Raw genomic sequence first — 22822 nt, 5'->3', positions numbered from 1 at the left:
CTTATACTCGAGTCAATAACTTTTCCAGTTTTTTTTTGTGGTAAAATTAGGTGCCTCGGCTTATATTCGGATCGACCTATACTCGAGTATATACGGTACTCTTTGAAACTGAACAACTGCACTAGGTGACCACCTATGTACAGAATATATGACATTTGGACAATATTTTTGACAATAAAGATGAAAAAGTTTCTTCTGTAAAAAAAAAAATTTACAGCCGTAACTTAACAAAAAAAGGCTCAAAGTTACTAAAGGTTGTCTCATACTGATTGGGTGTAATGATACATAAGCAACTCTGCCTAAAATCTAACAATATTTTTGCAACAATCTAAAACATTTTTTCCTTCATCTTTTTCTTCCCAAAGTAAATTCCTGTAGAAATTCCTGGTCAGTTTAGAGCTAGTGCAGTTTTGTACTATTGAACATACAATACAAAGAGAATTTTTATAAAATCTTTTTTTCTGTCAAAGCACCCCATGTCCTTATACGTTTGCCACTTCCTGCCCTTTTTTTACCTGCATAGAAACAGTGATTTCTTGAAGAGCAGCATCGGCTTCGTCTTGCTTTGTTTTGAGTAATATGCCTTGTTCTTCTGCTTTCCTGTTTAATTCATCAACAAGTGCTTTGGCTTCATTTAATTTAGCTACTCCAGCCTACAATTTATAAAGAGGGGTTGGATGAAACTTATCTGCAGGGAATCAGATCCATAAACAGACCATTCTTTCATACTAAATAGAGGCAGTCCTCTAGATATGACTGTATTGAAGCCTACCAATGGAGGCTCCCATGTCACCTGTTAAATGAAGCATCTCACTTAATAACCCTCCATCTCTGTTTTCTCCAATGTAATTAAGCATCCAGTCGTTAAGTGGAGCACAGGATGCCTCAAAGGTGGTGGGAGGCCCTTGCAGGCCTAGCACAGGCCCAGGACCCCTGCCCCACTCCTCCCAAGGCCTCTCCCACCCTGAAACATCTCATGCCTAGTGTCCTCGCAGGCCTTAGGCCTGAATCCCACCACACTAGGCTAAACCCCATTCTCCTCAGTTTCCTTTTGAAGAGCTCCAAGGCTTTCCAGAATCCACCAGAATGGATTGCTTTATCATGCGGTCATATGGCACAATTCTCAAAGCAGCAGCGATACTTACATCTACCATAATGGAATTATCTCCCAAATCGCCCATATGTCCAAGGGACAAAACAACCTGTTCTGCTTCACTAATGCACATCCCTTTGGAAACCTCCAAAGTTATGTAGACCAAGTTATTTTTTACATTTTCCTCAGCTCCTCAATCCCTCTGAACCTCCTTCCTGACCAATCCTGTCAATATTGCCTTATCTGACTTTCTGAGATCAGATCTTCCTATCCTGGAAAGATCCAGCCACAAAGACTGCTGGAAAAATCCAATCAGCCAGACTGAGAAAAAAACTACATATTTTCAACATTGAGACAACTTTTTGAAAATCTACGACCGTAGTTAACCTTTTGGGGAGGCTGAGGTTATAAAGTAAAGGAAGCCACCCAACACATGAGAGCAGCATTGAGGAGTACTATGTTATTTGAGTTTTAACTTTGTTAGGTCTATTTTAGGTTTACATTACTCTTAGTCATATGGAGATGCAAAACAATATCTCAGGAGATCTGGATTGCCTAATCCTAGACAACAAGAAGACAAAAGTAAACCACCAGTAGGATATTGCAATGTTCAGATAAGTAAGAAGTTTTCTCAAGTACATTTACGGCAACAAAAGTGAAGAAAGAAACCAAACAAAATAATTAGGGGATTCTTATGATGTTGAATAACAACATTTTTTTCAACTTAGACAAAAAGAAGTTCATGGTGGATAAATACATGCATCATTTAAAAATATAATGCAAATCCAAGAAATCCAAGGTATCCAAACATACCTGCAAATGACTTTGCCTTTTTATCAACTCTGTCCTTTTGCTGTTATGAATGGCAAGATATGTATGCAGGAAAGTCATGTATCTTCTGGGTGTAGCTCCATAAAGTTTACATGACTCATGAATCGTCAAAAAGGACTTAATAAATTCCAAGTCACCTACAAAGTTGTAAATGCACCAAGAATATACAAGGTAAGTACTGCTAAAGACAAAGCTGGCATTGAATAAACAGAATGGAATGATGATTTAAGTATAATCCATTATTTTTAAGATTTTCTCCTTTTGCAGATTTCATTTACCATATAGCTATGTTCAACATATATAAATGCCAATTTGACTTCTCAAACATTTGAGAATGTTTGTAATATTATAAATAATATTTTGCTCATTTCTCAGAAGTAAATTTGTTATACATTTATGAAAAAAGGAAAATGTTACATTTACTTGATTGGTCTTATGCTTTCGTTAAAGAAAATGGACTAAAACTGTATTACAGATAGCAACTTACCAGAGTTCTTTTTTTTGTGTTCTTTTGATGTTTTAGCCACTTTTTCCTTTTCATCTGCTTCAGCGAATAACATCTCAGGTATCTAGAATGTAAAATGTAAGCTAAGAACAAGCCGTACCATTCGAATAATTTCTTCCCCTAAAAACTAGCCAATGGCTTCATGGTTACCACTCTTCTTCAGCTTAAGAAATGATGCTGACTCACATGGCTGGCTCAGTTCAATTGTACACATTGAAAAAATGGAATTCAACAAAAGATGTAGAAATAGCTTTTTGCCAAGATTCAGCTGAAAGGAGATTATATGATTTTCCTACTTTAAGACACAGTTTTCCACTTATGGAAAGGAGCCAGGGGTGATATTCAGGAGGTTCTGATAGGTTCTGGGGAACTGGTACCGGACATTTTGGGTAGTTCAAAGAACCGGCAAATGCCACCTCTCACTGGGCCCAGAGTGGGGTGGGAATGGGGATTTTGCAGTATCCTTCCCCTGCCATGCCTATCAAGCCACGTCCACAGAACCGGTAGTAAAAAAAAAATGAAATTCACCACTGAAAGGAGCTATGAATACTGTGAAGACAAAAGCTGGCAACATCATAAGTAAAAAGCCTGACACCAGACAGAACCATTATCAAGATGGTATTCAATGCCTTCAATATCCATGGCCAAGAAAAGAGGCAAAATACTGCCACATAGCAGCAAGAGAGACTAATGTAAAATTTAAAGCCTGGATCTGACATACTATAGAACGTATGGCACACATGCAACAGGTGGCACATAGAGCCCTTTCTGCTGGCATGCAAGCTGTCGCCCCAGCTCAGCTCCATCACACATGCGCACGCACCTCCCACCGGCTAGCTGCTGCATGTGCAGAGGGTGCGGTGCACATGGGAGGGGCTGTGCCCACTTACGCAGGGGGACGCATGCGCGGAGGGCATTTAAAGGGTGCACATGCATGGAGGTGGGGGGTGCGAGCGGTGCACGGAGGTGCACACACATTGCATTTTGGGTGTGCACGCACACGCATTTGGCACTTGGCGACAAAAAGGTTAGCCATCACTGCTATAGAGCCACAGGAAGATTCCACAGTAGATGTCTTTCATTATAAGAGCTCCAATCTCATCTTCAATGAAAATGACTCATCTACTTGACCTTTGTCCTTGAAACTTCCACTGCTAATCTCATGACTGTGTATTTGTGTTCCTAGAAAGTGATTTATTGTTGTGTTCAGGATAAAGCTCTGAAACTACTAATCCAGAGTTCTCTAAAACAAAAAACTGATATTAGCTTCATAAATTATTGAAAGAAACTCCAAGGATACATCTCTAAGCATTTCAAATGTATGTTACCTTTATTTTGTAATCTAAATTAAATTTTAGGACATCCATTGATAAATATGAAAAGCAGAACTCAAAAAGTATTATGGTGAGTGTGTCCTTGTTTCAAGTTCTTCCACTTACCTTTTTCATACTGCTTTCAGACCAGCCTTCCATCCAGAGCACCTGACACTTCTTATGAAGTGCAGGGTTACTTTCACAATTTATTGTGAAATTCAAATTAGTGGAATCCATAATCAATACAACATGAAGATTCTGCTGAATTCCTAAAAAGTTACAAAAGCAGCGTAACAAAAGTAAATATTACGTAAAATTATCCCAGATAAAATTACCTGCAACAATTTCAAACAGAGCCCTAGGAAGGGGACAATGGCAAACCACTCCTGAAAAATATTAACCCCCCCCCCCCCAAAAAAAAGCAGCATGGATTTATCTGGGCGGTCTCTGAGAATTGAATACTATTGAACATAAGGGGAAAAAAACCTACTTTCAATATTTGAAAAGTTAAAATTAGAAAATAATAATATATTTAAAAATTATAATATATTTCCCAGTAATAAATAAACGTATCTGTATCTTGCACCTCACAAATATAATACAAACGGAGATACAACTACCTTATGTGTTTTAACTATGACGTAATTAAAATCTTGGATCTTAATGTCAGGTACTTGAATTATTTGTATTTAGTCATAAATAAAGTTAAAAAACAAACAATGAGGAAGCAATGATAAGAATTTAAGTTTAGTTTGCAGCCTTTTGGGGATGCTTGAAATTATACCCATAGTGATTTACTCACACATAGTTGTTTGAGAATGGGATGGTTGCTCATTCACAAAAAGGATACCATGGCAGATCTAACTAATGATAAAGTACTGATATACCAGAATGCTCACTGCAACCCCCTCACTGTTCCCATCACACTACCAGAATACTCTCTTCTCCCCTAGCTTAAATGTTGCCCCTTTTCTGGGAAAACGGGCACAATTCCAAACAAAGTACTTAACTCCCATCTTATTTTGTAAGAAACTGTGGGGGCCAGTGACATTAATAAATATTATGATCCTGAAGGCTAGCACTTCGCAGCATGCCAGTTGTTTCCTTTTTTTTTAATGTTAAGAAGTCTGATGGGACACTGTTAAATACTAAGCAATGTGTAAATGTTGTAACAGAGATATGTTAAAGATTTTCTTGAATCATAGATTCTAGCCACAATGAAATTAATCTTAAAATTCAATTTCAAACTAAATATATTTAATAAGAAAAATCCCATCAGAATGGTTATCATTATTTATGATCGCTTTTCACATTTAATTTGAATGTACCTTTTTTTCACTATTTCTATAATTGATCACATTACTATATGGACTCATTCACTTACTGTAAGTGAAATAGTTGAAAACTGGTCCCGTAAATCCATCCTGTGATGCTTGATCTTTCAAAGGGGACAGGAGTGGCTCCAATTCTTCTATTGTGTACAATCCAGAAACTTCGCCTATTTCAGATAGTTTTCACAATGTTTTATATGTGCCAAATTAAAATCAAATTACTACTGTATCTTTGAACATTATATTTTGTAAGAAGTTGAGGGAAATGTTATTAATCTCAAAAACAAATAGATCCTAAGGCAGTGTTTCTCAACCTTGGCCACTTGAAGATGTCTGGACTTCAATTCCCATTCACTGGCTGGGGAATTCTGGGAGTTGAAGTCCAGACATCTTCAAGTAGCCAAGGTTGAGAAACACTGTCCTAAGGAAAAGGAAACATATAACTAAATAAAAATTATTACAATAATTTTCAGTTTATACCATGTTTTCCATTTTCACTTTAGGTTAGCCACATTTAGGATATTATTTAATCTTTCAATTGTAGAGTGAGGAAAGGGAAGCTCAAGATTTGCAGAAGTTTGCTCTCATAACACATAGATTATGTTTTGACTTACATTAGGAAAATGTTCATTCTCTTAATCCAGGGTTGTCAAACTCGCGGCCAGTGGCCAGATGCATCACGTACTGACCACGCCCACACCCAGTTTAGTGAAGGGAAAAAAAGTTGCAATATGTCATGTGATGACACTGTGACAACGCAAGTTTGACACCCCTGTCTTAATCTGATTTTGCAGCATGTTTCCAAATCTTAAAAATATTTGCATGTAACTGAATGTATAGTGTCCAATCATACAGTTAATATAGCACTAACACTGAGAAGTTGTGAACATCTTACAATTAATCTATTTATGTTTTCAATAAATAACCCATGATCTACTGGCTCATTCTTTCAGAGTTATTTCCTTACCAGATACCTCAAAATCTTCAATGACAGAGCTTCTAATGTACTGCCTTTGCTGGAAAATTTGGGATACCTTCAGACATGTATCTGTCTTGAAATAGCCCATGTTGTACTGTACAGCAGCCAAATATCACCATAGGAAATATTTTATGACATTTTGTATTGTGTCATAAACTGCTTTATGATGTTTGTGTCACATAATGTTTTTTTTTAATTGCCATATTTCAATCCCACAGGAATTATAGATCTCAGATTTTGGACACAATCTGTAAATTAGCCCATTTGAGGTAGCTTGGTTGAAAAATTGCGCTGACATGAACCATTTTCCCAGGGTAAAGATTACAGGAATTAAGAGTTTTAGTAGTACATAGATAAGACTCTCTATAGTAGAAATTTTTCTGTGATCATTTGATAGCAACGTGCTTTGTTGAGTATTATCTCTAAACTCTTATCTAATTTTGCAACAATATTATTATTGATCTAACTATAGAATACACATCTAATATACTACAGACCCAATGTCTAGTGTAATCTGAGCAATTATTACTTTAAGCAATTTATAGTGACTTTATTTTTACAGTTTTATAAATTACAGTTTTCTGACCTGATGATAATAAGCTGTTGATCATCTCAAGAAAAGTGGGCTGGACAAACTGATAATCTTCCAATAATAGTACAACATGTTGAGCTTCAATTCCTGCAAGTTGCATGACCTGGAGAAAAAGCATTCTTTCTTTATAATCGTAGACTGAATTAGAAAAAGAATTCAGGTTTAATATTATATAATTCCAAACATACATTTTGAGACATATATAACAAAAATATATGTGCTATGGTCTACCCACTAAAACAAGAAGGACTTTAAACAGTTTGCAGTGAAAAAGAAATGAAAGAAAATGTAAAAGTAATAAAAATAGTAATCAATTTTATTTAAATGAATACTAAAATGTAATAACTTTATTGAATATGGTACCACTGCTTTATTATAATATATTGATTATACTCTGGAAGAGCTACTTTTTCACCTGATTCTAGAAGCCATAAGGGGTTTATTTGGGGGGGGGGGTGTCATAAGGGTGCAAACTATTCCAAAGGAGAGACATACAGAGAATACCTGCTGCTGAGACCCCTCCAACCATAACTCCTGAAAGACAGTTTAATAGAATAGGAAAAAGAACTGATTCTTGGGGCACACCAACCCAGCATGGGGGGGGGGGGGCTCACACAGTCATAATTCTTATCTCATCTCTGGAACTACAACTACAGCTTCTTTATAGCTTTTGAAAGCACTTGAGAACTTGAGCCATTTCATCCAGCTTCATTGTTGATACTATCCTTGGTGTATAGTTCTATATTTCAAGCCATATGCCCATTGACTGACTGACTGACTGACTGACTGACTGACTGACAGACAGACAGACAGACACACACACACAAACACACACACACACACACACACACACACACACACACACACACACACACACACACACACACAGTTTCCCTGAAAATAAGACAGGGTCTTACTTTCTTTTGACTCCCGAAATAAGCACTTGGCCTTATTTTTGGGGAGGTCTTATTATTTTTGAGGTCCAGGAGGCAGCGAGTGTGGTCACCTCATGGTTGCTGCTATGTTGCAATATTTTTGTGGGGGGCTTATTTTAGCGCACGGAATCTTCTGTCTTTTATTTACTTCCTCGAGAGACAATCTTAAATGATACAAATATTTGATAAAACTTACATGTTTCAAATCATTTTTGAACTGTTTCATTTCATAGCCTCTGGAAATCTTGGGTGTAATCAGAATGGCCCCATGCATGTGACTGACTAAAGATGTAATGGTTCGACGACCCACTCCGCTCTGCCCTGCTAACAGAAGGGAGCCTCCAGGAAAACTCAATACTCTATCAATTCTAGACACATAATCAAAGACTTCCGTGAAAAGTAAAATCTCTATTTCATGGTTATCTCGTCCATAATGAATAATACCCTAAGGAGGGGGGAAAAACATTAGTCAATATACGAAAGTGAAATAATGAAATGAAGCAATATAGAACACTTTAGAAAATATTGTTCTTGGAATTGTATTTCTGTGAGGTATATAAAACGTTGAAAAAAATCTACTGTATATACTCGAGTATAAGCCTAGTTTTTCAGCCCACTTTTTGGGCTGAAAAAAGCCACCTCGGCTTATACTCGAGTCAGTGAAAAATTTGCCCGAAATGGAGGAGAAAAAGGGGCAGGGCCATGCCTCTGGGTGACACTCGTGAATGGCCCAGTGCCCCTGTGTTTCCCCTCCCTCTGTGTCAGTTTGCCGCGCAGCGCGCACCGCACCATCCCCCCTCCTCACGTTCTAATGTAATGCAGGGCTGTCTTACGATTCCCCTTCCTCCCCCTCCTGCCGCTCTGCAACGATGTCCCACCTCCTCCTTGTTATGGCAAGCAGCCACATAGCGATGTCCCACCTCCTCTGGTACAGTGATCCAATGATAGGAATCACTGTGCCGTGTGTCATAGGAGGCGGGACATCGCTCCCGCGGCTGCACGGGACATCATCATCACAGCGGGACATCAGCATCATGAGGTGAGTGAAGTATTTCATTGAATACACCGCTAGTTTACTGTTTTTCTTTGAAATAAATATTCAAAAACATTATTGGTATCTATTTTTATTTTTGAAATTTACCGGTAGCTGCTGCATTTCCCACCCTAGGCTTATACTCGAGTCAATAACTTTTCCAGTTTTTTGTGGTAAAATTAGGTGCCCCGGCTTATATTCGGGTCGGCCTATACTCGAGTATATACGGTAGTCAAAATGGAACATTATAAAAATCTTTCATGTCCTCTTTGTTCATTTGTCTTTTGCGCCTCTGAGTTAGTTGTGTCTCTTGGCAACTGCCTGGACTGGTCCCTGCAGTTTTCCTATCCTACAGCTCATTAATTCATTTTTCAAGAAAGTAAAATGAAGCAATGTAGAAATGATTGTGCTTTTAAATGTTTACATTCCTGCTTGGCTTGCTAAATCTTGAGACAAATTTGTCCAAATGGGAAATTACCTAAATCTGTTCACATTCTACTGCTCATTAATTCATTTTTTTGACAATTCCCATAATCTTTATTCAGGAAGCAATTTTTAAAAAGCTAGAGTATGGTAAGGTAATGAGATTTGGGGGCTAAATAGAAATGCTTTTGAAAAAGAGCATTGATTGCATTGCTATTTTAATGCTTGTGTTATTTTTGGTGCTCCGTAGGGCTCTTCCACCCAGTCTGCTTATTCTGCCATGAAGACACTCCACTTATTACTTGTTGAGGACACTTTCTTCTAAAAGAGACTCTGTTTCATGGGCAGCCAACTACTGAACTAGGCTAATGCTGTTGAGGGAGACGCTGGCATGAAAATAGCATTTTTTTCTGGGAAAATAGAAAAAGATCCCCATCTGAACAATTCATGATGCATGGAGTTTGCATTGATATAATCAAAGCTCATAGTCTCCTTCACTACAATTGGCCTGACAGATCTGCTATGAGTTTGTTCCTTTTGGTCCAGTCCCTAAGTTCATTACCTGTTCTGCTCTGCTGTTTTTGCTGTTTTTAACTGGGTTAGTGGACAGTTGTCCTAGAGAATACAAACCTCTGAACTTCTTATCTGCTTAACACATGCATCTGGAAAGTGTCATGGAAAGAACTAGCAGTATTGGAAAGGGGCAGCAAAATTAGCAGTCTTGTATGCATCACATCCAAGGACGCGGTGGCTCAGTGGTTAAGTGGTTATGCTGAGCTTGTCAATTGAAAGGTTGGTAGTTTGGCGGTTTTAATCCCTAGTGCCATGTAATGGAGTGAGCTCCCGTTATTTGTCCCAGCTTCTGCCAACCGAGCATGTAAAAATGCAAGTAGAAAAATAGGAACCACCTTTGGTGGGAAAGTAACAGCACACTGTGCGCCTTTGGCATTTAGTCATGCCAGCCACATGACCACGGAGACGTCTTTGGACGTCTTTGACTTTGAAACTGAGATGAGTACCGTCCCCTAGAGTTGGGAAAAACTCCCACATAGGTGTGAGGGGAACTTTTACCTTTGGACCTTTATGCATCGCACTCGTGTTGGAGGTAGCAAGGCACTTCCGGTTTGAAAGGATTAGCTGATGACATGACCGTTGTCTGGGAGACACCCAATTGGGGGATCCTTTTATGTCCCTGGCAGGAGCTGGACCAAAGGACAGTAGCTCACCCTGACCCCTGGCAGCACTTGGTTCTCGAATGCGAGCTTGCTGCTTGCCAAGCCAGCAGCCTAACCACGCAAGTCACCATGCTCTCCTGTATGCATATATTTTATATATTCCATGAATGTTCAAAGCCTCCTCATAGCAGTATAATCTTAATATGCAGAACATGACTTGTCATTCTGGAAAGTCACCCTTTGAAAAAATAATCCCCTTGTTGTTATGAAGACATTTTTGAAATATTCAGACAAATGTGAAAACCACTGAATTCCCAGTGATCAGAATTCTACTGAGTCTTATGCTCTATATCTGAAATAAAAACCTCTGAAAATGCCCTCTCCAAGTATATATGTGCTTCTGTGTGTGTCTGTGTGTGTGTTTTAACATACCTTCCTAATAATATCTTTTAAGTCTGTTGAGTTAAGTTTGCCAAGTGGCCTCCCATGAGGTGGCAGAGTCTGCCCAGGAGCCATGATGGTTCCTAATTCATGGTGAGCTCCCCACGTCACATAAAAGGTATCTGTGTAAATACAAGGTAAGTGGAATGATATTTCACATTCTGAAATAACCCTGATGGGAGAAGAAAACAAATCTACAGTATTTTATCTTACCTGCCATGTTGTCCAAAATATCAGATCCCCAATCTCCTTGAAATACTTTCATTAAAATATTATCAAATATATGAACTTCTTTAGCACCAACAATTTTGTCACGGAAAAGCCGTTTTGCTTCATATGCAACAATTTCCAAGACAGTATCTACCGAGTGTGTAAATCCCGCTGTGAAGTACACATTAACAACATGCCATTATACATTAATCAAATTCTGAAATTCTGTACTACAATTTAAAGGCATAAACAAAAAAGTATGTCACGTACCAGAAGACAACCATCAAAAGGCAGCAGAGAAAAAAAATATCCAAGAATGAAATATCAGAGTCATTTTATTTTTAACAATATACAATTCCATTTACTTTATAATGAATAATTCATACAAAATCCAAGAGAAATATATTTTTATTTAGGTCAGTGCTGGTTAATTATTGAAGAAAACTTGCCACTTAGTCTTTCGGTAAGCAGAAATGAAAAACAATTTAACATGAAGAACTATTGTATTCAGAATGGATTCAAGGTACATTTGTAGGTCATAAGTTCAAAGCAGTTAAATCTATTATGTCTGCTCACCCCCAACCAATCCTGACAAACTGTTTAGCCATTGTATTTAGGGAATGAAGAGGAATACAAAAAAAAAATGCAAGTTATTATTAATCAAAATTGCTAATCTTTAATACGCTAGAGAAAGCTCATTATTATAACCACAAATATAGATATTATGTATTAGATTTAAAATTTATTTATGATTAATAATTCTGTTTCCTGAAATCAAATAGGGCCACTGCTCCTTCCTATATTGCAAAGACAGTACCAGTCATGAAATAATGCAATAAGGAAGTATGTATCAGAAACTCAAACAGCATACATGCTCGTATTTTCCATACAAAAGCAATCTTGTGAGATAAGTTGGACTAAGAGAAGATAGAATGGTCTCAGGGAGCATCACATCTCCTAAGAAGATATTAGAACTTGGTCTCCCTGATTCTAGCCCAATACCTTTACCATGATCCCATAATGCCTCTCAGAACTGGGTTACAACCATAGTTTGGACAAGTACAAACTATTTGCAGGCGAACCCACACTAATAATAGGAACCAGCAGTTCTGTAGCAAACTGCAGTGACATCAACATGAAGATACATATGCTTTAATATCAAGGAAATACTGTGATTATGTCTTTGAGTTCTAGGATTTAACAAATGCATTAAGGTATAGCACTGGTAAGATGACATCAATAAACCTGTGTAAACACTCCCCCCCCCTCTCCTGACCCATTAAAACGTATTTTAAAATATTTTTAAAAATGCTATGTGCTATGTCAGCATGGAATGCTAATTATTGCAGGAAATAATGGACAGGAAGACAAATTAAAAACTAGGTTAAAAACAATAAAATAAATTTTATAATGAAGGAGGGTCTCATTGACTGGATTAATGAAAAACATACTGAAACATTTTGTCACTTCTTGATGTTATCTCCAGCTTCCTTTATAGGTATCACTATAATATTCACAGATAACCTGACAAAGCTACTCAGAAATGAAAAACTGGCAAAAATCATCATTAGGTATTCTGACATGCCAATTAAGCCATGGTTACTCACCTCCTGTTAAATCATATCTGAATAAACCTAGAACCCACTGAGTAAGAATACAGGGTGTAAAAAGGTAGTGGCTGTAGTCATCAACTGTGAATTTGGCTCGAACCTGGAAAGACAGATGGTGTCAATTCTACAGTTTTAACCCTGCCGTTATTTTTTGCAACACACTGTAGTACTACTTTACATTGGTTCAAAACATTTCATGGACAAATTTCCATGTAAAACAATCACAGTCTAAAACAGGGGTGTCAAACTCATGGTCCGTGGACCGGATGCATTCCGTGCTGGCCACGCCCACGCCCTGTTTAGAAAAGGGGGAAAAAGTCATGACACATCACATGACAACACCGTGCTAGTTTGACACCCCTGGTCTAAAGTCTTTAGAATTTTACATTCGTTATTGAAGACTTAGATCGGAAGCTCTCTGAAAAAGTGATAGAGCAATGCTACCCAAATTATACCACAGAGATTTAAATGTATTATTTTATCTATGTAAAGTTATCCCAGGAAGTGACATAGTGAGAAAGATACTGTACAGTCTGGAAAAGAAGGTACCATCAGCTTATATCCTCATAAAATCTCTCATATGTGAGAAATAAATTATTAAGTAAATGTTATATTGGAAAGCATATAAAAGGAAAGCATATGGAGCAGCCATGTCAATTAAATGGGCTGATGGGTTAATTATTTCTTGCACAAAGTTTGGATACACTAGTTGCACAATTTATTTTATAAGTCTTGCCATAAATCGGTCTAATGTACAGTATTTTCAAGCTAATATCAACACACTATGTTTTATAAACCCTACATAAGCACTCTGAGTGGCTACAGTTTGGCAGAACCAAATCCCAAAATGTGATTGATCCAGATTTCAGGCCAAAAAAAAAAAAAAAAAAATCCCAAGGCTTCTTGGAGCAGGTAGGACAAGGTTGGTATGCCTCACCCTTCCTTCCATTCCTCCACCACTGTGATTTGCATAAGAAGCATTCCACAATTAAACAATTAATTCAGAATTAGTAAAACAAAACTTTGATAAAACATGCAAATTATATTTATTCTACAAAATCCATCAGATAAACTATTAAATGGTGAGGCAAATTGTTAAATAGTGTATGTTTCATTGCTGAAGGGATAAGATCCTGAAGAAAGGAAGGAGAAATTTATCAAACAAACAAATAACCTAAACCAGGCATAAGGGCAAAAAAAAAATGCCCTTCAGGATTTCTACAAAGATTATGATTAGGAATTGTATTGTTGCAATCATCTTGATTTTTATTAATTTTCAATCATCTCTTAAAACCAGATCTCCTGGCAAAATACATTTCAATCAAATATATGTTCAGTTAAGAAATACTTTCTTTTGTATCTTGAATCCATTACTAATATTTTACACTGAACCACCCCTACAATTTACCTCTCTTTGTTTCATAAGGTATTGTGTCTATTTTGTTTTAAAAACATTAGATTTTTAATTTCTAAATGTTTAAAATAGCTGAGATACAAAATCTGATTTGCCCGTCTCCTCTTTTTTACAGTACTTGTAACAAGAAACAGCTAATCATCAGGGAACACAACACATCCACAACAAAGAACATCCATGTTACAAAATAGTTCATTTTAAGTCATACCTGCTCATATACTTGAACCATGGATCCCGCTAACTGGTATATTTTTGCTAAGGATCCCCAAGCAGGATGGTTTTTTAGATTCTTGTGTAGAACTGGTTCTAAGTATGCACTGTAAATGGTCTGTAGCTGATCTCTTTCTGGATAACTAAAAAAAAAAGGAAAGTTTAAAATTCAGTTACAATTTCAAAGTTTATTAAAATCTAATTCAAAAATGCAAGTTAAGAGCAGAATGGTTGAACGGTTGCTGATAAACAACAGTGTCTAGAAAGTATTCTGTAACAAAACCTGGTGCCTGAATACCTGACCAGATTTGACTTGTCCCATATGAATTTTGAGGGAAAGAATAAAATAGGACCTCCCCCATCAAGAGACAATGGGCAACAATTGTCTTTAGTTAGTCAGATTAGCTTATATGAGCTACTGGTTCTACTGGCTTTTTATTCTCTAATTTCAAGATAAGGCTGGTTTCTCTAGGTCAGGGGTCACCAACCTTTCGTACCTCAGAGACTATTATATTCATAATTTTAAATCTGGCAGACCACTAATATGATCTGCCTAATGACTGGCCAGGTGGGTGTGGCTAGGTGATCATGTGACTGGGTGGACGTGGCCAACTTGATGTCATCTATGTCGAAGTTCGCCTCGCCAGCCTCTACTCGCCCCTTCCCTGCCAGCCACTCCTTGCCTGACCCAGGCTCCTTAGGCCCCCAACAGAAAGCAGTTGTTGGAGTTAAGCAGCCAATAGGAGAAAGAGTTGGCATAACAGCTGGCTCAGTTCAAATTGGATCGGACCAAGAAGGAGGCTCAGCAGAAGCACCTCACTGAGGACTAAGAACATAGGCTTTCCAAGCAGAGGGAAGACTTGTGGGAGTGCAAGGCCAGGTACTGGTGTCTGGAGACTCAGCAGGCTGAGATGGTATTTTTTTTTTTGTTTGTATTTGAAATTTATTTATAGGCCGCCCTTTTCCCTGGGGGGACTCAGGGCGGCTCACAACTAATGGGGAGGGGGATACAAACAATAACACAAAAAACAATACATAAGTAAAAAAATAAAACACAACATTCATACCATTCGGGTGGGGGTGAGTTACATTCTTTAACCCCAGGCCTGACGGGATAGTCAGGTTTTAAGGGCTGTGCGGAAGGTCTGGAGGGTGGTGAGGGTACGAATCTCCATGGGGAGATCGTTCCAAAGGGTCGGAGCTACTACCGAGAAGGCTCTCCTCCACGTAGTTGCCAGTCGACACTGACTGGCAGATGGAATTCGGAGGAGGCCTAATCTATGAGATCTAATGGGTCGCGAGGAGGTAATTGGCAGAAGGCGGTCTCTCAAGTATCCAGATCCACTACCATGAAGGGCTTTATGGGTGGTAAGTAGCACCTTGAAGCGCACCCGGAGATCGACAGGTAGCCAGCGCAGCTCACGGAGGATAGGTGTTATGTGAGTGTACCGAGGTGCACCCACGATCGCTCGCGCGGCCGCATTCTGGACTAGCTGAAGTCGCCGGATGCTCCTCAAGGGCAGCCCCATGTAGAGCACGTTGCAGTATTCCAGCCTAGAGGTCACAAGGGCACGAGTGACTGTTGTGAGAGCCTCCCGGTTCAGGTAGGGTCGCAACTGGTGCACCAGGCAAACCTGTGCAAATGCCCCCCTGGTCACAGCTGATAAGTGGTGGTCAAAGGTCAGCTGTGGGTCCAGGAGGACTCCCAGGTTGCGAACCCTGTCTGAGGGGTGTAATGTTTGACCCCCCAGCCTGAGAGATGGAGCACTAACCAAGTTAGTGGGAGGGAAACACAACAGCCACTCGGTTTTGTCCGGGTTGAGCACAAGCTTGTTAGCCCTCATCCAGTCCCTAACAGCCTCAAGGCCCCGGTTCATCACGTCCACCGCTTCATTGAGTTGGCACGGGGCGGACAGATACAGCTGGGTATCGTCCGCATATTGATGGTATCTCATCCCGTGCGGCCGAATGATCTCGCCCAGCGGTTTCATGTAGATGTTGAAAAGTAGGGGGGATAAGACCGAACCCTGCGGCACCCCATATGTTAGGGGCCTAGGGGTCGATCTCTGCCCTCCAACTAACACCGACTGCGACCTGTCCGAGAGGTAGGAGGAGAACCACTGCAAAACAGTGCCTCCCACCCCCACCTCCCGCAGTCGTCGCAGGATACCATGGTCGATGGTATCGAAAGCCGCTGAGAGGTCAAAGAGCACCAGGATGGAGGCGTGGCCTCCATCTCTGGCTCTCCAGAGATCATCGGTCAATGCGACCAAAGCGGTTTCTGTGCTGTAACCAGGCCTGAAGCCGGACTGGAAGGGGTCGAGATAGCTAGCTTCCTCCAAGGACCGCTGGAGCTGGTAGGCCACCACCTTCTCAACAACCTTCCCCACAAAGGGGAGGTTGGAGACTGGACGGTAATTGTTAAGAACGGCTGGATCCAGAGATGGTTTCTTCAGGAGGGGTCTCACCACCGCCGCTTTAAGTGCGGAGGGAAAGAACCCCTACCGAAGGGAGGCGGTAACAACCGCCTGGATCCAGCCCCGTGTCACCTCCCTGCTGTTAACAACCAGCCAGGAGGGGCACGGGTCCAGTACACAGGTGGAGGCACTCACAGCTCTCATGGCCTTGTCCACATCCCCAGGGGCAACATCCTGAAACTCAACCCAGCGATGGTGTTCCAGATTATCCCCCTGTGCCTCGGCTGGATCTGCAAAGTCCAAGTCCGATCGAAACCGAGCAACTTTGTCCGCTAAGAACTGGACGTATTCCTCAGCCCTACCCTGCAAGGGGTCCCCCGTCTCCCTCCTATTTAGGAGGGAGCGGGTTATCCTAAATAGGGCGGCTGGGCGGGACTCAGCGGACGCAATCAAGGTGGCAATGTAAGATCTTTTTGCCGTCCTAATTGCCCTGATGTACTCCTTGATGCAAGATGTCAAAAGTGCTCGGTTCGATTCGGACCTGTTGGACCTCCATAGGTGCTCTAGGCGTCGCTTCCGGCGCTTCCTCTCCCGGAGCTCCTCGGTAAACCAAGGAGGCCTCCGGAATCCGCTGCCTTGGAGCGGCCGTAGTGGCGCAATCCGGTCAAGAGACTCCGTCGCTGCCGAATTCCAGGCAGCGACCAGAGTCTCCACCGGACTGTGGGCGAGGGTATCAGGAATAACCCCAAGCTCCGTCTGGAACCTCAAAGGGTCCATAAGTCGCCTGGGGCGGAACCACCTGGTTGGTTCCTCCTCCCTACAGTGGGGTTTTGGTCTCCGAAAGTCAAGCCTCAGTAGGCAGTGGTCTGACCACGACAGGGGTATGATCTCATTACCCCTCAGACCAAGATCACAAGTCCACTGCTCCGAGAGGAATACGAGGTCGAGTGTGTGACCCGCTGAGTGGGTTGGGCCCCGAATTACCTGGGTCAAGCCCATGGCTGTCATGGAAGCCATGAACTCCTGCGCCCCATCAGAGTGTTCACCGAGCGAAGGCAAATTGAAATCTCCCAGGACCATAAGTCTGGGGAACTCAATTGCTAGCTCGGCTACCGACTCGAGGAGCGAGGGGAGGGCTGCTGCAACGCTGTTGGGAGGCAGGTACGTTAATAGCAAACCCACTTGACCCTTGAGGTCCAACTTCACCAGCAGGGACTCACACCGGGCAAGCTCTGGAGCAGGGATCCTACGAGGTGCTAAAGACTCTCAGATAACAATAGCCACACCCCCACCCCTTCCCTGAGCTCTCGGCTGATGCAGCACCTGAAATCCTTCTGGGCACATCTCTACGAGGGGGACTCCTCCCTCCGGGCCCAGCCAGGTTTCAGTAATACATGCCAGGTCTGCCCTCTCGTCCAAAATTAAGTCCCGGACGAGGGGAACCTTGTGAACTACAGACCTGGCATTTAGCGACAACAGCCTGAGACCAGGGTCCTGATTACTCGCGCCATCTGGCCTTGGAGTGGGACTCATAGGGCCGGAAGGAGGGATCTCTGTAACGTAGCAAACCCTCCTTCCCTGGTAATGGTCAGCCCTAAAGTCCCCGCCATATCTGCCCCTCCCCGTTATGACCGTGATGCTCCGGCCCACTCCCGTGCCCGTAGTTCCCTCAACCACCCCTATGACTCCCGCGTTCCCCGGCAGGCCCTCCGAATCAAACACACTCATTTATTCGCTCACACAATTCCCACGTAAGAGTTAAAACACATAAAAATACAACAAAATGGAACAGTAAAAGTGGGCCATTCATTCAATCACAGGCGAATCCCATACACTCACCATCCTGTTTTAAAAATTGCGCAGTCAGATGCAAAAGTAATTAAAATACGCGAGCAGTCCATACGTAGAGATACCAAGTCCAAAGGGCAACAGCCCGGTGATAGACACAGTCCAGGAGGAGAGATGTAAAAAGTAAAGGTCCAGCGGGGTAAGTTCGTAAAGGTGGAGCTTAGTTGGAAGAGCCAGCTAAGGTAGATGGTAAAAATGGTGAGCAAGGAAGCCCCCCCCCCCAGTCACAAAGGAGGACCAACCAGGGGGGCCTTGCACGCCCAGTAAAATGGGTTGTAGATTGTAAATTGAAAGGCGCTGGGTGGGGGGGAAGTTCAAAAGGGCTGTAATGGTGGTTATAAACTGGCCACTCAATCACATTAGGACCTAACCCACCCATCCAGGTTAGCCACCCCTTCACCCATTCCACGCTAATAAGACAGACCAAGTGGCTGAGCCGGGGGGGTCTTCCGGGCGGCTTCGGCTAGCCCATACAAAAGCAAGCCAGCAACAGCCAACATATCAGTTACCAAGAATGTCAAAGCGGCAGTCATAGCAGCTAGGTCAGCGTTCTCAAAAGTCAGGCCACAGCGTTTTGAAGAAAGAAAGGAAACGTCCGTAGCGATCAAAAACACAGATGTAACAAACCAGCAGCAGAAGGGGGGGGGGGAGATTCTCTCAGCCAGCAGATGGGGGAGGCCGAAATGAGTGCTGAATGCTGCTTAGTCATGTCCTTTAGGTAGAGCCTAATTCTAGGCTTCGGCCAGTTCCTGGCCATGATGCAGTCCCACTGAAAAAAGGCCCTCCGGCTCTTCATCACCAGCAGCACTTCCCTCCAGCCATCGTCCAAAGTGCCACAGCAGGAGACTGAAGCAGGTCCCAAGTCGGAATTTCTGCCCCCCTTGTGCCTCGCACAAAACGACCCTGAAGGGGGAGACTCTCTTCAGCAACACAAACATTCATAGTTTGAGGATCCCTGATTTAGTGTAATATAAAAAATGCAAATAATTTTTCTGCGGACCACCAAAATTTTCTTGCAGACCACTAGTTGGTGACCGCTGCTCTAGGCATTTTCCTCCTTAAAACCTTAAAGTTGACAGGTAACAATTTTCCCAAATTTGCTAAACTTTTTCAATTATATTACAATATACCCAGAAATAGGTGCTGTATCTCCAGTGAGAAATGATGTGCTTTTAGATTAAATACTGAAGTTACTCTTGAGATTGTAAAGAGAGAGAGGGATAGATATGTGTAAATAGATGCTTACTCAATCGCACAAAGACGGACTATAGAAGTAAACCTGGAAGTAAGTTTATGTCTTCCCACTGTTCCTCCAGCAGACATGGATGCCACAATTTGGATGTTTTCCAACCCTACCCACTCAAGATTTTCATCATAAAATCCTTGATATGTAAGCACCTTGGAAATTAAAACAACAAATATGAGTAATGTTTAACATTATGACCATTATGGATCAGATTCCCAAAATTAAAAAAAACACCAAGAAAGATGCCAGGATGCATGTAATTATAACAATTTATTAGATGGTGCCAACCTAAGCATCAAACCAAGGTAGTTAATCAATGGATGTGACGTAAAGATACCACCTGGGGTAGCTCCTATAACCTCTAATTCATTCTTCTGTTCCTGGGCATGTGCACTCCAACTCAGGAGATTAATTTAAAAAAAGTTTACTATTCACCTTGATCAAATTCCAGTAAAGGGCAAAGAGGAAAGGAATACAAAAATAGATAATGGGGTAATCCTGCTGAAAGGAATAATAGTGCAGGCTGTTTGTCTTGCCAAATAGCAGTGGCAAGATGGGAGCCATGCCAGAGGTGAAAGCAATAAGCAATTAACTTATTAGGGTCAAAACCGAGAGCCTGTTAATAACCAGAATCAGCGCAGCAAGACAGAAGCTATTCGAGAAGTGAATAATATAATAAAATAACATTACTGTCAGAACTTTTTTAAAAAAAAATACTAGAAATATTAAATGGAGTTTTTGCTGAAAAAAGAAAAAAACTGAATTGATGATTTTTGGATTTGAAGATATAGATTAAACAAGGAGGTGAAGGGATCTGCAAAATATTTAAGAAGGAGGAAGTAGAATACGATTGTCATCTGTTGAAAAGAATATCAGAGGTTATTTATTTATTTCTTTAAAACTTCTTGCAATTTGTAGGGTTTTTTTCTTTTTCTCTCTTATTCAATTAGATTATTAAAACTCTTAATAAATATAAATTTAAAAATAAAGGTTAGAGTAGAAGGATTCTTAATTTGGATTTGCATTTGTTAAGCAAGCAGTGCACTGGGGAAAATGCTACACAGGAAGAGATGTCTTATATAAGTAATTTCCCTGCATTAAGAAAGAGGCGGGGGGGGGGGAAGAACCCTCGGATCAGTCATTTAAAATAAAATAACAATATTATTAAAGCTACAATGGCACTGAAAAAAAGTCCCTTATGACTGTTTCTCATACCTACAACTGTTGTCATGTCTCTGTGGTTATGTGATCAAAATTCAGACACTTGGCAACCAACATGTATTGACAATGGTTGCAGGGGGCTTCCAGCAAGCAAAGTCATTGGGAGAAGCCAGCTTTGCTTAACAACCACATGGTTCACTTTATTATTGTGATGATTCATTTAATGACTATAGCAGAAATCCATAAAATCAGGCATTACTCACTTAATAACTGCATCCCTTAGTAACAGAGGCTCTGGTCCCAATTATGGTGGTAACTCAAAAACTATCTATATACTTCTTATCAGGGGTGGGCTTCAAAAATTTCAAGAACAGGTTCTCTTCCTGGTTGCTGGGTGGGTGTGGCCATGGTGGGCGTGGTCTAGTCGGTCTCCTGCACCACGGGGGGGGTGCCTTCCCCATGCTCCAGAGACTTTAATCGAGCCTCTGGGAGGGCGATAACCACTTTCCCCAGACTCCGGAGGATCTCTGGAGCTTCCGGGAGGCCTGTTTTTCTCCCTCCCCAAGCCTGTGTGGGCCCTGCACTTACCTCGCATCCAAAATGAGCAGCGTGGAGACTCCTGGGAGGGGAGGGGCAGGGTGGGCAGGGCCAGCTAGGGGTGGGATTTGGAGGTTCTCCGAAGTGGCCATAACGTTCGCTACGGGTTCTCCTGAATTAGGACAAACCCGTAGCAACCCACCCCTGCTTTCTGTCATATTATAAACCTAACATTTAATATCAGAAATATGAAAAATATCTGAGGGAACAATTAAATAAACTTATTTTTAAAAAGTTTAAAAAAACTTATCTTCAACTTTAAAAAGTTTAAAAAAACTTATCTTCAACAAAGAACAAGCTATCAGCAAAATAAGACACAGTGTTTTAAAGGTAAAGAAAATGCAAGATGAAACATTGTAATTTTTTTGAGGGGGGGGATTTATATAAATATTAACAGATACAGAATTCCGTTCTATTCCACACAACTATTAAAAAAATGAAGAACATTATTCTACTCACCTGCTGTAGGAAAGCTACCAATGTGCTTGTTCCCCATTTGTCAGGCTTAGGCAAATTTATATCTTTCAGATATAAAACCAGCCTTTCACAATCCTTTGGCCTATATACTCGTCCCATATTAGTGCTAATTACTAAACATGTCTGACTTAATTTTTGCAGAAGATGCCGAGATGTAGTCTGTGCACTGCAATGTACTGTAGCAATCTGAGTAGATCGAAGCTGGGAAAAGGCATAACGGAGTAGCATTCTATAAAAATCAAAAAATAAAATAAAATATTTACAGAAATTATATAGTATGCCTTAGGCTTGTGAACTCTATGCAACTGATATAAAATCTTGTATTCATGAACATGTACTTCTCCCCCCCGCCACACACACACAAAATGGAACATGTACTTCCCCCAAAAGAAATGGAATAAAATTGTTAGAAATGTATATTATTCAGATGTATGCATGTATGCATTTATTTATGTATGTATGTATGTATGTATGTATGTATGTATGTATGTATATGTTTCACTCTATATCATTCCCAAAACAAAGAGACAATTGTGGTTCTAAAACATAGTTGCTGCTTAGTATTACACTTTGCTTTATTGCTTTTGCTTTATTGCCTTGAATTAATTGCTCTTTCACTTAAGTTCTTTTGGGAATTTTTCTATTATCCAATTAGTTCACTGCTAGATTAAATACCATCCTTTTTTTCTTTGCCATCCGATATATTATTGATTTTAAATCCAAGACAGTTACTGATTTTATTTTGTGACTTTGAGCTGGGCATAATCTCATGCTCCAATATATTCTATAACATTAATTAGGTAAAGTTTATTACTGGTCAATATCAATAAATGAATAAGCATATCTGATATGAAAAAGTAAAATAGAATGTAGACTTATGCATCCAGAGGAAAGGCAGGATATCATGGCTAGTATCCGGTAATTTTAAGCTATAGAATATACTCGTGACAAAAACTTTAATTTCCAAGAACACTTCCAGCA

The 22822-nt window shown here is 40.6% G+C and overlaps 1 protein-coding gene across 1 annotated transcript in view; it reads right to left on the bottom strand.

The window, feature by feature from the left end:
* The window catches only part of DYNC2H1 (dynein cytoplasmic 2 heavy chain 1), a 165073-nt gene that overhangs the window by 98974 nt on the left and 43277 nt on the right, over positions 1-22822 (bottom strand). The window contains 13 exon segments of the mRNA XM_032220187.1: positions 516-653; positions 1907-2061; positions 2412-2493; positions 3869-4011; positions 5127-5240; positions 6639-6747; positions 7776-8024; positions 10643-10773; positions 10865-11032; positions 12469-12571; positions 14094-14238; positions 19607-19758; positions 21824-22070. Coding sequence (XP_032076078.1) covers positions 516-653; positions 1907-2061; positions 2412-2493; positions 3869-4011; positions 5127-5240; positions 6639-6747; positions 7776-8024; positions 10643-10773; positions 10865-11032; positions 12469-12571; positions 14094-14238; positions 19607-19758; positions 21824-22070 — 1936 coding nt within the window.

Source organism: Thamnophis elegans, chromosome 6 (genome assembly GCF_009769535.1).
Source record: "Thamnophis elegans isolate rThaEle1 chromosome 6, rThaEle1.pri, whole genome shotgun sequence".
In the NCBI taxonomy this organism is placed as follows: Eukaryota; Metazoa; Chordata; class Lepidosauria; order Squamata; family Colubridae; genus Thamnophis; species Thamnophis elegans.
Note: the sequence above shows the minus strand (reverse complement) of the source record. Positions and strands in the feature narration are given on the sequence as shown.